This window comes from Amborella trichopoda, chromosome 13 (genome assembly GCF_054954075.1).
Source record: "Amborella trichopoda isolate Santa Cruz 75 chromosome 13, AtrichopodaSantaCruz75HAP2 v2.0, whole genome shotgun sequence".
Lineage (NCBI taxonomy): Eukaryota > Viridiplantae > Streptophyta > Magnoliopsida > Amborellales > Amborellaceae > Amborella > Amborella trichopoda.
Window position 1 is genome coordinate 23,783,624 of NC_142348.1, and position 20,408 is coordinate 23,804,031.

General features: G+C 34.8%; 1 protein-coding gene across 1 annotated transcript; it reads right to left on the minus strand.

The window, feature by feature from the left end:
- Positions 1-4,810: 4,810 nt before the first annotated feature.
- On the minus strand, positions 4,811-5,533 carry LOC148779108 (uncharacterized). The gene is made up of 2 exons (XM_088856592.1): positions 5,430-5,533; positions 4,811-5,246 (listed from the first exon to the last, which is right to left on the minus strand). The coding sequence occupies exons 1-2, from the start codon at positions 5,531-5,533 to the stop codon at positions 4,811-4,813; spliced, it is 540 nt and encodes a 179-aa protein (XP_088712718.1).
- Between the last annotated feature and the right edge of the window lie 14,875 nt (positions 5,534-20,408).

The window sequence follows — 20,408 nt, forward strand, 5'->3', positions numbered from 1 at the left end:
TTCACCTCCTGATGGGAAGACACCATAGGACAGACGTCTTCCAGCCCTTTGAGTTTGTCAAGAATGTTGTTTACTACATTCTCATAGCAAGCCATTGGGTTTTTAGGGTCTTCCCCGTCATGGCTCACCACCATTACCTCAACTTGCTCACCAGAGTCGGGTAATTTAGCGGGCAATGTGACTCTAGTCCTCTTCGTACCTCGATCAGACATCCCTACAAGCAAAGGCTGGAATTGCCCCGCTAAATCCTGAGATTACTTTAAGGTGAGCGTGAGTGTTGTACGTCATTTTTTACATACTTACATCTCCCAAGTGAACAAGGAGAGAGCCGGCAACAGCCTGGTCCTCTGGGTACACAAGACACTGGCAAGCCGAAGTTGTGCCTAAAATAAAGCCTCAAATCCAGTGAAGCATAGCTCAACATCCAAGCATCGAATCAAAGTGGGGACGAGTTCAATGCAACCGCCTCGCAAAGAGCTGCAGACTGGTATGACTCTTGCATTCCAAGGGCCGATGAATGCAAGTCCCCAGGTCATAGAATAAGTAAATCTTCTCGGTTGCCGAAATCCCTCTTTCCGGTGACCTCCCAAATTAGGCAAAAACGTAAACCAGAACAAAATCAGCCCAAACTTAGTGCAAAATGACTGCGACTATCTCCTCTCTCATTTGCAAGCAGAGCCAGGAGCTAGAACATCGCGAGTTAAACTGCATTGGCAAACAAAGTTCACAAATTTGGCTGGACTTCCACCCCGTGGGAAAAGGCCACCACAGCAATACTAAAGGGCATCAAAACGCTCAGAGTCGCAAGGACATTGAAGATATGCTTACGAATCATCTGAACCATCACCACAAGTTGCAGAAAAAGCTTCCAAGATCTGGCCATGGCAAAACAACTTGCATGCAGGGACGGCTTCGACATTAAACCGAAAAGATCTCAGGAACATTTTGGTCATTGCGCCTAATTTCGGGATTTATTTCCAATTTCCTAAATTGTAATTAAGTTTCGTTTTTAAGCATTCACCCATTTTTTAAGCATTCACCCATGGGATTGATCTTTTCAGGTCTGTAAGCGGAATGGGGGCCAATAGGTGGGGTACATCCTGTTATGCAGGATGAGAGATGGTAGAGGTAAGATGGGGGATGAGAGGTGGTGTGGTGGATTTACTTAGGAAAGGAGGGGGGTCAGAACCTGCATTGATTGTGGGAAAGTAGAGCCCTAGGGGAGAGTACATGTGGATGAGAGGGAGGTGGTGATGAGTTCGGTGACAGGGGATTGACATGACATTGGAGATGGCTAGAGGGTGCCTCCCACAGTAGCACGCGCAACTCTTTACTCAAGAGAGGTGGGGAAGGGTGAGTTAGTTGACAAGTGACAACCAAAGAAATAGGTCGAATGGAAACATGAGAGGACAAGGTTGGGGGAACAGGTGTCACAATCCCATGAAACTGCAGCCTTCGATTGTATCGAGGAGACGTGGTGGAATATCACATGATGGGCGAAGGGGGGGCGATTGTGGGTTATCAGATGGGATTAGGGGAGCCAGTTGTCTCATGTATTGGTTGTAGGGAAGATCGACAGGTCCAGGATCACAAGTTGATCATCCCTCTACATGAACTAGCAGGCTTTTTAGCACACATGATGATGGTAGTCTTGAAGTGGAGGTGTTGGGGGAGAGCTCACTAGGGCATGTGTCAGCGCTACACAAAAGAGATTAGGGAGCGTCAATGATGAGATGCATTCGCATCTAGAATCTAAACTGAGGTGGTACGAACATGAGGACCCCCAAGATTTACCATTCGATAGTTACAAGAGCTCTCCTTGGTGTCTGTGGATTACAGCAGTTCACCCTTCATGGATTTCTGTTGTCTGTTCTAAATGGACCTTACCATAGTCCCTCTTCAACTTTACACCATGGTTCTGCCCATGGCTGCCAAGAGTATATCATGTAGAATGCGAGGCTATCATCATCTTTGTCCTAGCTTTATCCCAACTATTTTGGGGTTAGCTAGTATACCAAGCAATATGAACCCAAAAAAAGTGGCCTTTATGGCAAGCCATGACTTGGAAGGTATGAGCAGGGGATCTACGACTTCAATGAGCAACTGAATGGTGTCCAATGGGAGAAATTTAAAAGACTTCCAATGGACCGCAAAGAAATTGCCATAGGTCTCACCAATCTGTCTAGAAGTATTGTTATGCCACACATGGAGGGGGATATCAGTGGCTCTCAGCCAAATCTTCCGTTTGTGGAGGGAACCCATAGGATTAGGCACAAGGTCCCTTTTTAGGGTTCCTATTACATAGGGCACTAATGGCACACCCTTCCATCGGGAAAGAGAATAGAATGACACCATTGATTATCTATGACAGCCCAGGTATGGTTCATCCCAAAACCGCTAGCTGTGTCAGTTTGAGTTACCGTGCCTATCTTGCTACCACGCTAGGTCAACCACCATACCAGTCTAGCCACTGTGTCAGGCTAGCCACTCGGTCAAATGTCTCTTTTCTCTATTCTATTTCTTTCTTCTCCTTCCATCACCCCAATCTTCATCTCATCACTTCTTCCCTTTCTCCTTTGAATGTGTGTGAATTGGCCCAAAGATAAGGTGAGGTCCCTTGGCCCACTTGTCTTGTAAATTAATCGTGTATGTGTGATTGCAAAAACAGGAGAGTGCATGTCAATGGAGTCAATTTTTAACTAGTTGTAGGACTAGGGGGCTTTCCGTCGTGATCTAAGAGGGTGGCCACGTGAGTTAGCCCGAGTGAGTCACGAACCCAGGTGAGGTGTGTCCCGCCTCACATTAAATTCCTCTCTCACGGGTTGGTGTACCTACCATTGTTTCTTAACAAGGTTTTCGAGAGAGCGATCTCAAGTCTCGGGTTCTCCTTGAAACCCGAGCCATATGCCATGTGGTCATTACCACTCGGAGGGCGAGAACCAGCTTGGCAACTCCACTGAGGATGACAGACCGGGGCACATATGTAATTCCACTAGGGATAACCGTAGAACACAAATGGCGGTAGCCATGCTTAGGCACGCACGACGCTAGTGTGGTCGACGACAACATGTGCGACGATAGGCAAGGTGACAATTGCACAAACGGCGCTGAGCAGCGCTCATAAACGACGGTCATGCACGACGTTGGCTAGTGACTTTCATGCGCGATGCTAGGTTTGGGCCTAAGGCCTGAGCTCGACCTAGTCTTGATCCAGCTGACACTGGATGTTCGGCGCTACATGGGCAGAAGTGACCTGTGTTTGGGCTTCCGGTCCAGCCCATCGCCTTTTGGCCTTTAAGGACCTGAATGGCATTTTCAATTGTTTGGGGCACTTCTAGGGAATGGCGTCTACTTAAGGGGGTAAAACTCCTTTTCACTATTTTACTAAAGGTAAAACGTTTAGAGGTTTAGCAGTGACAGAGGGAAACTTCCTGACGGTGATTTTGGCAAGAACATAGGGCGAGAGTAGCAAGAAAGAGAGTTCTGGCTGGGAACACCGAGGTGTTCGCGGGGGTCACTATTGTTGGTGTCTTGTTAGCTAAGTTATTATGGCAAGGGTTCTGAGATACCGGTCGAGCGAGAAAATAGGGATTGAGGGTGTAGTTCCGCAGACTTCTGACGGTTTTCTGATGGTGTGGAGGTAGGGGAAAGGTCCCATTAAGTGGCAGAGTTCCTTGATGGGTATAAGGTTTCCCAGCTAGAAACCGAGAGGTCGTAGGGTAGTGAGCAATCACTGGGGGAGACGAACGGTCACTGGGAGGGTGCAAAGAGCCATAAGCAACCGAAGGGTCACAGAAACTGAAGGGAGTTGAATAGTCTCTGGGGAGACGAAGATTCACAGGGCCTGAACAATTGCAGGCCAACACGTACAGTGGTAGGTTGCACACGGCTCTCATAGTGAGCGGCAGTAACTATGCCCTCATGCCCACTCGGCGATCCTTTCATGGACGGCGGCAAGTCGTGCCCGACTGTGGTCATGCTCGGCAGTGAGTTGAGGACGACAATTATTGTGCATGGCGCTAAGTCATGCGCGGCGATGATCACGCTCGGTGTTAAGTCATGCGTGCTGATGATCACGCAAGACACTAAGTCATACGTGACAATGATCACGCACGGCGCTGAGTCGTGCGCAACGATGATCACACATGGCGCTGAGTCACGCGCGGCGATAGTCATGCACGACGATGACTTGGGTAGGCAAAGGGTGGTGACCAATGGTAAGGCCAGGCTTATGAAGTCTGTTGGAAGCCAAGTCCTCCTGCACAACTGTGAACTCCATGTTGTTCTGTGGAAGGATACTCACTGTGAAGGGGGCGTGCTCTCCATCATAGGCCAGTTCCTTGTTAGAAGGGTTTGCCTTGTATGTCTGATAAAAGCCATCTAGAACCCTTTTTGCCTTCCTTTGCTGCGAGAGCATCATCTTTTTCTCATATGCAAGAGCGATGCTCTGGCGCATCTACGCTCTTTTCTTCTGATGCGAGACCAACTTTTTGGCCTGTAACCATCATCTTTTCCTCAGATGCAAGGGCGAAACTCTGGCACAACTACCCTCTTTTCTTCTGCTGTGAGAGCAATACTGCTTGCTAGATTTGTAATCTCCCTAATAATGGGCTTTTTGGCTTGTAATTCCTTCTAATGCAATAAAAAGAGTTAAACTTTGTTTGAACTGTCTTGCTTCTTTTCTTTTCCTCCTTTTGTTTTCTTTTTGTTCTTACTTCCTTTTTGTTGTTTATTGAGTCTTTTGAGAGAGTATCAAGGATAATACTTCTTTAGGTATCACCCATTGATGGGGGGCATCGCCTCCTCTCCATTAGGATGGGCCAGTATGTAAGCCCCATTTGGCGAGACTTTCATGACTATGCCCATGCATAATTATCAGCCTTTTGACGGCGAGAACTAGATCTCTATGAGAGAATGAGCAGACTTTGACAGACTTATCAAAGGCCCTCTTCATTCTCCCCTGGTTGAGTTCGAGATTCTGCTGAGCTTCTAACATCTTTTCATCGAGGCCATCTAATTCTTGATAGAGAAGCTTAGCCCTCTCATCTTCGATTAGTCTTTGATGTATGGTGAGACACAACGAAGGGAGTTGAATCTTAAGAGGTAAGACTCCTTCACCTCCATAGACCTGAGAATAAGGAGTGGAATCGGTGGCATTTCTTGTGGTGGTGTGATAGGCCCATATTGCTTCAAGAAGCTTCTCCTGCCAGTTCTTTTTCGTCTTTGATACTGACTTCCTTAAAACACTGCGCAAGGTCTTATTGAAAGCCTCAGCTAAGCCGTTCGCCCGAGGGTGGTACACAGTTGAATACTTCCACTTGAAACCCAAATGGTTAACCAAGCGATCAATGTGATGATGGCTTCTGAATTGAGGGCCATTGTCAAATATAATTCGGTCAGGCACCCCAAATCAGTATATGATGTGATACCGCACAAAGTTGGCCACTGTAGCCCTAAGAACTTGCTTGAGGGGGACCGCTTCAGCCCACTTGGAGAAATAGTCTGTTGCCGCTAGAATGAAGACATGACCCATTGCAGAAGGAGGGTCGATAAGACCTACAATGTCCATACCCCTTTGTGAAAAGGGCCATGATGCCATTGTAGGGAGTAGGCGCTCTAGACGCTAATGAATAAGGCTCGAGTGCATTTGGCACATCGGGAACCTCTTGGCATAGTTTAAGGAATCAGCAGCCATCGAAGGTCAATAATACACCAATCTGTGTATTCGTACATAGAGCTTAGGGCCGGACTGATACAGCCCACATATGCTTGAGTGTACTTTTTCCAATACCTTATTCGCCTCTTGTGCATCTGCACATCTGAAGGCCTTCCCCAAGAGTACCATCTTGAGCCAGCTCCATCGGCTCGGTCATGTCTCTAAAGCCCATAAGAGAGCTCAGGGTAATGACCCGTTGGGAGATCAAGTCCTTCGTCCTCCTTGGCCTAGGTTGACTCCAGTTCCTGACCCACACCCATTTCTTCATCTGATGGAGACGACTCTTTCTTGCGCAAGAAAAGTCGGCCAGCCGCAATCCCAATCGCAATTCTGGCATGAGGTCCATAAAAGCCTCAAAGCTAAGCACGACAGTGGTTAGAAAATCCTGATCAGAGAAGCCACTAAAACAATCGGGGCAGCCAACTCTGATGACCCTCTTCACTAGAACCCCTTCTACCCTCTTCAAATCACAGGGCCCGAAGAGGAAGTGCGTGAATCCGGCATAGTGGTCAGCGTCATAAAATATGACCTGACCACCAAACTGTCACGATCCCAGGACCATCAAGAACCGGTCCTTACGCGATTAGCATATAAGACTCGAGTTCAGTAGGGGCATACTGAGCCCATGCTACCCGATTTGCCGCGCACGACCCGCCAAGCTCGGAAGCCTTCAATATATCAATATATACCATTGTTTTCAGTGTAAATATATAAATTGATGCAACAGTACAATACATTAGTTATCATCTATATATGATGTTATTAGTGGTTAATACAATGATATGTGTGTGTGTATCTGATGTCTATATATATACGATGTGTGTATAATGATATGTGTGTATGTGTAAAGTGCATAAATGTATACATACAGTGCACTAATTTTATATAATGTATACTGATTTATATATTACACACATACACACACTCACACTCACACTCACTCACACATACATATACACACACAAACTCACACACACATTCACACTCCCACTCACACTCACACTCACACTCATAGATATATATATTACACTTTTATTCATGTTGTGTGTGGACTGATGTGTATATATATACGATATGTATATATTGATATGTTTATACGTGTATGCATACAGTTGCTTGCTATCAGTTATATACAATTATCAATGTATATATACATTCTTATGCGCGTGCACATGCACCCATACTCGATAAGTGTTTATATATTGTGTATGTATACACTAATATATGCATTATATTTACACTGACATATATATGACCATATAGATACTTATTTAAACGAATACATACATTTTTATTTACATTGATATATATGACCATATATATACTTATTAGCTATTTTTATTTTTATATATATACAGTGTGTATATATATACGATTATGCATAAATTTGCTATTATTTATATATATACTGATATGCGCACACACTTGCATCCTTTAGCATTTATAGTGCATACATATATTTGTATATACACTAATATATATTACTATATAGATACTTATTATCAGTCTATACTGTTATTAGCGTATATGTACTCTGATAAGTATATATGCACACTCTTATGCTTATGTAAAAAGGGCTTATATATACACTAATGTATAAGACCATGTATTTACTTATTATCTGTGATATATACAGTTATTAGTGCAATTTGTGTACGTATTGATGTATAGCAATATATACCATTGTTTTCAGTGTGAATATATACATTGATGCATATAACCTTAATACACATTAGTTATCAGGTATATATACAGATATTAGTGTGTAAAAATAACATTGATATGTGTGTGTGTGTGATGTCTATATAGATGCGTTGAGTATATTGATATGTTTGTGTGTAAAGTGCATAGTGTGTAAAGTGCATAACTGTATATATACAATTGTTAGTGTGTTAAAATATATACGTTTCTATATACATTGATGTATATGACTATATATATACTTATTATCAGTTTATACGGTAATTAACCTATATGTTCCCTGATTTATATACTACACACACACATATATACAAACACGCATTCACACACTCACACTCACACTCACACTCACAGATATAAATACTACACATATATGTGCGTTGTGTGTGGACTGATATGTGTATATGTACGATATGTATGTACTGATGTTTATACGTCTATGTATACAGTTGATTGCTATCAGTTATATACAATTATCATTGTTTATATACACTGATATTCCCATGCACATGCACCCTTACGTGTTGATAAGTGCATATATGCTGTGTATGTTTACACTAATACATGCATTATGTATAGACTGATATATATAACCATATAGACCCTTATTATCAGTTTGTATATATATATATAGTGTGTATATATACGACATGTATATACTGAAATATTTATGCATGTATGTATAAACTTGCGGTCAGTTATATATACACTGATATGCACACGCACATGCACACGCACATGCACCCTTACGCATTGATAGTGCATAGAAACATTTCTATATACACCTTCATCAGTTTATACAGTTATTAACGTATATATACATTGATATGTTTACACGCACACTCATTTGCATATGTATAAACAGTTTATGTATATACTAATGTATAAGACCATATATATACTTTATTATCAGTGATATATAAGGTTAGTAGCACAATTTGTGAACTTATTGATGTATAGTAGTATACACTATTATTTTTAGTGTGTACATATATATATATTGATGCATATAGCCTTACAATATGTCAGTTATCAGTTATATATACAGTTATTAATTTGTAAAAAATATGTTGATATGTGTGTGTGTGTGATGTCTATATATATACGATGTGTATATTTTGATTTTGTATGTGTAAACTGTATATGTACAGTGCACTAATATTACATTTCTATATATATTGATGTATATGACCATATATACATTTATTATCAGTTTATACAATTATTAACGTTTATGTATAGCGATTTGTATACTAAACACACTCACTCACACACTCACACTCACACTCACACTCACTCACACTCACACTTAGTCACACACTCACTCACACACACATCCATACACTCACACTCACAGATATATATTCTATACATATATGTGTATTGTGTATGGACTGATGTGTGTATATATACGATATGTATATACTTATATGTTTATGCATGTATGTATACAGTTGTTTTGTATCTTTTAAGTACATTTATCAATGTATATGTACACTGGTATGTGCATGTACATGCACTTACGCGTTGATAAGTGCATAACTGTGTATGTATACATTAATACATACATTCTATCTATACTGATATATATGACCATATAGACACTCATTAGCTGTTTATATATATATATATATATATATATATAGTGTGTGTGTATATATACGATATGTATATACTGATATGTTTCTTCGTGTATGTATAAACTTGTTATCAGTTATATACCTTGTTATGCACATGCACATGCACCTTTTAGCATTGATAGTGCATACATACATTTCTATTTACATTGATATATATGACCATGTAGACTCTTATTATCAATTTATACAGTTATTAGCGTATATGTGCACTGATATGCACTCATATGGATATGTATACACGATTTATATGTACACTAATGTATAAAACCATGTAAATACTTATTGTCAGTGTTATATACAGTTATTAGCACCATTGGTGTACGTATAAATGTATAACGATATATACCATTGTTTTCGGTGTATATTTATTTACTGATGCAATTATCGTTACATAACATTAGTTATCAGCTTTATATACAGTTATTTGTGTGTTAAAAATACATTGTTATAAGTGAGTGTGTGAGCGTTATGTCTGTATACATATGATATGTATATATTGATATGTTTGTATGTGTAAACTGCATAACTGTATATATACAGTGCACTAATATATACATTTCTATATACATTGATGTATATGACCATATATACACTTATTATCAGTTTATATTGTTATTAACTTATATGTTACTCACACACACAGTCACACTCACACTCACAAAAACACTCACTCACACACACACACACTCTCTCACATAGACATACTCCCTCACTCACAAACACATACACACTTGCTCATACTCACACTTATACTCATGCTCACACAACTATAATATTGTATAGTTATATGCATCAGTATATATATATATACATTGAAAACAATGGTATGTATTGCTATATATCATTATGTGCACAAATTGTTTTAATAATTGTATGTATCACTGATATTAAGTTTATACATGGTCTTATATATTATACATATGCATATGAGTGTGCGTATATACATATCAATGCACATATAAGCTAATAACTGATAAATTGATAATAAGTGTCTATAAGGTCATATATATCAGTGTATATGTAATGTATGTATGAACTTATCAATGCATAAGGATGCATGTGCGTGTGCACATCAGGTTATATGCAACTGATAGCTAGTATATACATACAAGCGTAAATATATCAGTATATACATATCGAATATATAAACACTGTTTATGTAACTGATGGTAAGTGTATACATACACAAATAAATATATCAGTATGTACATATCGTATATTAAATACTGTATATATATATAAACTGCTAATAAGTATCTATATTGTCATATATATCAGTGTATATAGAATACATATATTATACATACTTACATACACAATATATATTTACTTATCAACAAGTAAGGGTGCATCTACATGCGCATCAGTGTATATATACATGTATAATTGTATATAACTGATAGCAAGCAAGTGTATACATACGCGCATAAACATATCGTAAATATACCCACATCAGTCCATACACAACACGCATATATGTGTAGTATATATATATATATATATACATATACACTAATAACTGTATAAACTGATTATAAGTGTATATATGGTCATACACATAAATATATATATACTACACATATATGCTTGTTATGTATTTTGATATTTGTATATGTACGATATGTATATACTGATATGTTTATGCTTGCATGTATACATTAGATATCAGCTATATATATTGTTATTAGTGTGTAAAAAGTACATTGATGTGTGTGTGTTATGTCTGTCTAGACAATGTGTATAAACTGATATATGTGTATATGCGAAATGCATAACTTTATATATACAGTTATGGACATATATGTACACTGATTTATATATTACACCCACGCGCACACTCATACTCACAATCACACTCACACTCACTCTCACAGTCACACTCACACTCGCACTCGCACTCGCACTCGCACTCGCACTCGCACTCGCACTCGCACTCGCACTCACACTCACAGTTACACACACTCACTGATATATTTATTACATATATATGCGTGTTGTGTATGGACTGATGTGTGTATATATATGATATGTACACTGATTTATATATTACATCCATATACCCATACACACACGCGTGCACTAATACTCTCACTCACACACACATTCACATCACACTCACACTCACAGATATATATATATATTACATATATATGCATGTTGTGTATGGACAGATATGTGTATATATATGATATGTATATATTGATATATTTATGCGTTTATGTATACAGTTGCTTGTTATCAGTTATTTACAATTATCAATATATATATACACTGATATGCACATGCACATACACCCTTACGCGTTGATTAGTTCATATACAGTTATGAAGGTATATATGTATACTGAGTTATATACTACACCCACACACACACACACACACACTCACACTTACACTCGCACTCGCACTCGCACTCGCACTCGCACTCGCACTCGCACTCGCACTCACACTCACACACACTCACATCCACTCTCACACTCACACTCACACTCACACTCACACTCACAGATATATATATTACACATATGTTTGTTGTGTATGGACTGATGTGTGTATATATACATATATATACGATATGTATATACTATGTATACATTTGCTTGCTTTCAGTTTTATACAATAATCGAAGAATATACGCACGCATATGTGCACGCACATGCATTCGATGTACTTATTAGCAGTTTATATTTATATATAGTGTGTATATATACGATATGCATATACTGATATGCTTATACGTTTATGTATAAACTTGCTATCAGTTACATATACACTAATATGCACACATACATGCACCCTTATGCATTGATAGTGCTTACACTGAAATATGTGACCATATAGACACTTATTAGCTGTTTATATATATATATATATATATATATATATATATATATATATATATATATATATATATATATATATACAGTGTGTATATATATACGATACGTATTTATTGATATGTTTATGCGTGTATGTATAAACTTGCTTTCAGTTATATATACACCGATACGCGCATGCACATGCACCCTTATGCATTGATACTGCGTACATATATTTGTATATGCATTGATATATTTGACCATATAGTCACTTATTATCAATTTTTGCTGTTATTTTTTACCCAAACTTTTTTACTGTTATTGGCGTCTATGTATACTGATATGTATAAACGCACATTCATATGCATATGTTTAAAGGGTTTATATCTACACTAATGTATAAGACCATGTATATACTTATTATCAGTGATATATACAGTTAACAACACAATTTGAAAACATATTGATGTAAAGTAATATATACCATTGGTTTCAATGTATATATATATATATATATATATATATATATATATATACTGATGCATAGAACCATACAACACATTTGTTATCAGTTATACATATAGTTATTAGTGTGTAAAAAATACACACTCGCACTTGCACTCACATTCACACTCACACTCGCGCACTCACATTCACACTCGTACTCACAGATATTTATACTACACATATATGCACGTTGTGTATGGACTGATGCGTGTATATATATGATAGGTATATACTAATACGTTTATGCGTGTAGCAAACAGTTGCTTCCTATCAGTTATATATAATTATCAATATATATATATATATATATGGATATGCGCACGCACATGCACCCTTATGTATTGATAAGTGCTTTTGTACTGTATATGTATACACTAATACATGCATTCTACATACACTAATATAATGATCATGTAGACCTTTATTAGTGGTTTATATATATAAACAGGGTGTATATATACATAATATATATATACTAATATGTTTATACGTGTATGTATGAACTTGCTATCAATTATATATCTACTGACATGCGCATGCACTTGCACCCAGACGCATAGATAGTGCATACATAAATTTCTACTTACACTGATATATATGACCATATAGATACCTATTATCAATTTATATGGTTAATAGCGTATATGTACACTGATATATATGTGCGCACACTCATATGCAAATGTATAAACGGTTTTTATATACACTAATGTCTAAGACCATGTATATAATTAATATCAGGTATATATACAGTTATTAGTACAAATTTTGTACGTATTGTTGTATAACATCATATACCATTGTTTTTAGTGTATATATATATACTGATGCATTTAACCTTTCATTATACATTGATCAATATTACTGTATATACACTTATTATCAGTTTATATAATTATCAACGTATATGTACCCTGATTTATATACTACACACTTACACTCACACTCACACTCACACACACACTCACTCACACATATACTCATACTCACACTCACACTCACACTCACACTCACACTCACACTTACACACACACACACATACACATTCACACTCACTCACACTCACACTCAGATATATATACTGCACATATATGCGTGTTGTGTATGTACTTATATGATATGTATAAACTGATATGTTTATGTCTGTATGTATACAATTGCTTTGTATCTGTTGTTATGTACAATAATCAATGTATGCACATTGTTACGTGCATGCACATGCACCCTTATGCATTGATAAGTGTCGATGTATTGTGTATGTATACACACTCTCACTTACACTCACATATATATGTACTACACACATATGTGTGTTGTGTATAGACTGGTGCATATATGTACAATATATATATACTGATATATTTATGCGTGTATGTATATAGTTGTTATCTATTAGTTATATATAATTATTACTGTATATATACAGTTATATGCGTATGCACATGCACCTTTACGTATTGATAAGTGCATATATATTGTGTATGTTTACAGTAATACGTGCATTCTATATACACTGATATATATGACCATATAGATCCTTATTAACAATTTATATATATATATCTACAATGTCTATATATACGATATGTATATGCTGATATGTTTATGCATATATGTATAAATTTGCTATTAGTGTGTGTGTGTGTATATATATATATATATTGATGCATATAACCATACAATACATTAGTTATCAACTATATATACAGTTATTAATGTGGAAAAATATATTGATATGTGTGTGTGTACGTGGTGTCTGTATATATACGATGTGTATATACTGATATGCGTATATGTATAAAGGGCATAACTGTATGTAAACCGTAAACTAATGTATACATTTCTATATACATTGATTTATATGACCATATATACACTTATTATTAGTTTTTACAATTATTAACGTATATGTATACTAATTTATATACTAAAACATACACACACACACCCACACACTCACACCCAGACTCACACACACACAGACACACAAACACACTCACTCACAAACACACACACTCACACTCACACTCACACTTACACTTACACTCACATAAACTCACATTCACACAGTCACACACACACTCACACTCACACTCACACTCATAAATATATATATTACACATATATGTGTGTTGTGTATAAACTTATGTGTGTATATATACGATATGTATGTACTGATATGTTTATGCGTGTATGTTATAATTGTTTGTTGTCAGTTTTATACAATTATCAAAGTATATATACACTGGTATACACACGCACGTGCACCTTTACGCGTTGATAAGTGCTTCTATATTGTGTATGTGTACACTAATAGATGCATTCCATATACAATGATATATATGATCATATAGATACGCATTTGTTGATTATATATATATACAGTGTGTATATATATATGATATATATATATATTGATATAGTTATGCGTGTATGTATAACTTGTTATCATTTATATATACATTGATATGCTCATACATATGCACCCTTATTCATTTCATATATTTTGATTTACTCTGTATTCACATACAATTATTAGCGTATATGGATACTGATATGTATATACGCATACTCAAATACATATAAACAAACGGTTTATATATACACTAATGTATAAGACTGCATATATACTTATTATTAATGATATATACAATTATTAGCACAATTGGTGTATGTATTGATGGCTAGCAATATATACCATTGTGTTCAGTGTATATATATATACTGATGCATATAACCTTTCAATACATTAGTTATTAACTATATATATAGTTATTAGTGTGTATAAAATACATTGCTATGTGTGTGTGTGTGTGCGTGATGAATGTATATATATATATGATGTGTTATCCTTATATGTGTGTGTAAAGTGCATAACTGTATATATACAACGCACTAATATATACATTTCTAGTTGCATCGATGTATATGACCAAATATACACGTATTATCAGTTTATACAGTTATTAACGTATACGAACACTGATATATATACTGTACACACACTCACACTGATATATATACTACATACACACACACACTCACTCAAACTCACACTCACACTCACACTCACACTCACACAAACTCTTACACTGACACACACATTCACTCACACACACACACACACACACATTCACACTCACCCACACACACTCACACTTACACTCACACTAATGCTCACAGATATGTTTATATATATATTATACATATATGCATTTTGTGTATAGACTGATATGTCTATATATACGATATGTATATACTAATAGGTTTATGCTTGCATGTAAATAGTTTTCTTGCTATCAGTTATATACAATTATCAATGTTTATATACACCAGCATGCGCATGCACAAGTATTACGCGTTGATAAGTGCATATATACTGTATATGTATACACTAATACATGCATTCTATATACACTAATGTATTTAACCATATAGACCCCTATTATCAGTTTATATATATGCAGTGTATAGATATATACGATATATATATACTAATACGTTTATGCATGCATGTATAAACTTGCTATCAATTATTTATACACTGATATGCGTAGCACGTGCACTCTTACGCATTGATAATGCATACATACATTTCTTAACATACTGATATATATGACTATGTAGACATTTATTATCAGTTTATACGATTATTAGCGTATATGTACATTAATATATATATATACGCACACTCATATGTATATGTATAAAAGGTTTATATATAGACTAATGTATAAAACCATGTATATACTTATTATCAGTGATAAATACAATTATTAGCACAATTTGTGTACATATTGATATATAGCAATATATATCATTGCTTTCAGTGTATATATATATACTGATGTATATAATTGTACTACACATTAGTTATCAGCTATATATACCGTTATTAGTGTACAAAAAATATAATGATATGTGTGTGCGTGTGTGATGTCTGTATCTATACGATGTGTATATATTGATATGTTTGTATGTAAAGTAAATAATTGTCTATATATAGTGCACTAATATATACAATTTTTTATACATTGCGGTATATGACCATATATACACTTATTATCAGTTTATAAAGTTATTAACGTATGTGTACACTGATTTATATACTACAGACACACACACACTCATACTAACACTCACGCTCACACTCACACTCACACTCTCACACTCACTCACACTCACACTCACAATCACATAAATATATTTTACACATATATGCGTGTTGTGTATAGACTGATGTGTGTTTATATACGATATGTATATATTGATATATTTATGCATGTGTGTATGCTTGCTATCAGTTATATACAATTATTAATGTATATATACATTGAAATACATGCGCACATGCACCCTTACGCATTGATAGTGCATACATACATTTTTATTTACAATGATATATATGATCATATAATACATTAGTTTATACAGTTATTAGCTTATATATACGCTGATATGTTTATACACACACTCATGTGCATATGTCTAGATGACATATATTTAAACTAATGTATACGACCATGTATATACTTATGATCAGTGATATATACAGTGATCAGCATAATTTCTGTACGTATTGATGCAAAGCAGTATATACCATTTTTTTCCCTATATATAATCATATAATACATTAGTTATTTGCTATACATTAGTTATACTGATGCATATTACAACACAATACATTAGTTATCTGCTATATATACAGTTATTAGTGTGTAAAAAATACATTGCTATGTGTGTGTGTGTGCGTGATGTCTGTATATATACAATGTGTGTAAACTGATATGTGTGTATGGGCGATGTGTGTAAACTGATATGTGTGTCTGTGTAAAATGCATAATTGTATATATACATTGCACTAAAATATGCATTTCTATATACATTGAAGTATATGACTATATATGCACTTATTATCAATTTATACATATATTAACATATATGTCCACTGATTTATATACTATACACACTCACACAATCGTCAGACACTCACTTACACACACAAACATACACTCACACTCACACTCACACTCACACACACACACTCACACTCACACTCACACTCACACTCACAGATATATATACTACACATATATGCGTGTTATGTATGAGGTGATGTGTGTATATATACGATATGTATATACTCATATGTTTATGCGTGTATGTATACAATTGATTGCTATCAGTTATATACAATTATCAATGTATATATACACTGCTACGTACACGCACATGCACCCTTACACGTTGATACGTGCACGTATATCATCTAATATATATAAAATACGTGTATTAATTAGTGTATACATACACAATATATATGCACTTATCAACGCGTTAGGGTGCATGTGCGTACACATATCAGTGTATATATACATTGATAATTGTATGTAAATGAGATCAAGCAACTATATAAACAAATAATAAGTGTATATATATGGTCATAAACATCAGTGTATATAGAAATGTATATATTGGTGTACTATATATATATATATATATATATATATATATATATATATATATATATATATATATATATATATATATATATATATATATATATATATATATATATAGTTATGCACTTTACCCAAACACACATACGTATATATACAAATATCACACACGCACGTATCAATGTAGTTTTTATACACTAATAACTGTATAGATTGCTAATAACTAATGTATTGTATGGTTCATGCATCTATATTAAAAACAATGGTATATATTGTTGTACATCAATACATACAAAACATGTGCTAATAACTGTATATATCACTGATAATTAGTATATATGTGGTCTTATGCATTAATGTTTATATAAAACCTTTATACATATACATATGAGTGTGCGTATATACATATCAATGTACATATACGTTAAAAACAGTATAAACTGATAAAACTTGTCTATACGGTCTTATATATCAATGTATATAGAAATGTATGTATGCACTATCAATGCGAAAGGTTGCGTGTGCGTGTGCATATCAGTGTATATCTAACTAATAACAAGTTTATATATACATGCATAAATATATCAGTATATACATATCATATATACATATCATATATATATACACACTATATAGACATATATAAACTACTCATATATATCGTTTATATGGCCATATATATACACTCATAAATACATCAGTATACACATATACATATCTGTATATACATATCGTTTATATGGTCATATATATCAATGTATATAGAATGCATGTATTAGTGTATACATACATAACATATATGTATCTATCACTGATAACTAATGTATTGCATACATCAATATGTACACAAATTGCGCTAATAACAGTATATATCACTGATAATAAGTATATACATGATCTTATATATTACTGTATATATAAAAACTTTACACATATATACATATACACTAATAACTGTATCAAATGATAATCAGTGTCAATATAGTCATATATATCAATCAATATAGAAATGTATGTATGAACTTATCAATAACTAAAGGTGCATGTGTGTGCACATATCAGTATATATATATACAAAAAAACATATGAGTATATATACATATCGTAAATATACATACATCAGTTCATACACAACACGCATAAATGTCTAGTATATATATATATATATATATATATATATATATATGTGTGTGTGTGTGTGTGTGTGTGTGTGTGTGTGTGTGTGTGTGTGTGTGTATGTGTATGTAGTATACAAATCTGGGTACTATATAAACTGATAATAATTGTATATATGGCCATATATATTAATGTACATACAGTTATTAAAACAATTTTTGTATATATTGATGTATAGCAATACATACCATTGCTTTCAGTGTATATATATAGACTGATGCATATAACCATACAATAAATTAGTTATAAGCTATATATACAATTATAAGTGTGTAAAAAATATATCCATATGTGTATGTGAAGGCTGTGTATATACGATGTATATATACTGATATGTGTGTACGAGTAAAGTTTATAACTGCATTTATATAATGCACTAATATATATACATTGATGTACATGATCGTGTAAACACTTATTATATATTTATACAATTATTAGCATATATGTACACTAATTTTTATACCACACACACACACACATATATATATATATTGATATGAGAAAAATTCTTCCGAATGCTTATAGGTGAAAATGAACAGTGATTTCGCCTACCCTCATCACCGTCCAAAGTTAATCGCACAGTCACGATTGTTTGGTAGTATTTCATTTTTCATTTTTTTTCTACAAATCAGAATGCTCTGAAAATTGGAGCATGTGTACATCTTAGTGAGCCCACCTAATAAAAATATAAAAATAATAATTCGTGAAACAAAAATTAACCAAAGTACCGTTGAAACATTTTGGGGGACACAACACACATATATGTGTAAAATATATATCTATGAGTGTGAGTGTGAGTGTGAGTGTGAGTGTGAGGGTGTGTGTGACTGTGTGGAAATATAATATATCCAAAGTTGGATAGACTACGTCAGTGGTGAGCTCTCTCTTTCTTGCAGTGGGTGCATGTGTGCGTGTGTGAGCCCGTATATTCTTATTTTCTTCTGCATCCAATCATTACTATAAATGCCAATTTGCTAACAAGAAATGCCAATTTTTGAGGTTTAAAGTACTTTGTCTTAGAGGGGAACTTATAATGAGTTGGAGTATAACTAGTTGTTTGTTTCTTAGGTATCTTGATACGATACAAAAGGCTACAGATGAAGATATTGTAGTGGAGCATACTTATGTATGATCAATTCTTTGTGTGTACTAGTGAAAAGAAGGCAAAGGTGACCTTGACTTTTGTGCCATATTTTGATGGGGATTACTTTTCTAGAAGGGCAGATTGTATTATTGCTAATATTGATAAAGAAGATGGTGAAAAATGACAAAAGAGTGGAAAAAGACCACATTCAAAAGTGGTTACAAAATATTCAACCCAAGCTATTGTTGCAAATGATACTGCAAAGGAAGCACTCTTGACACAGAAAGTACGGACCAATTTTCTT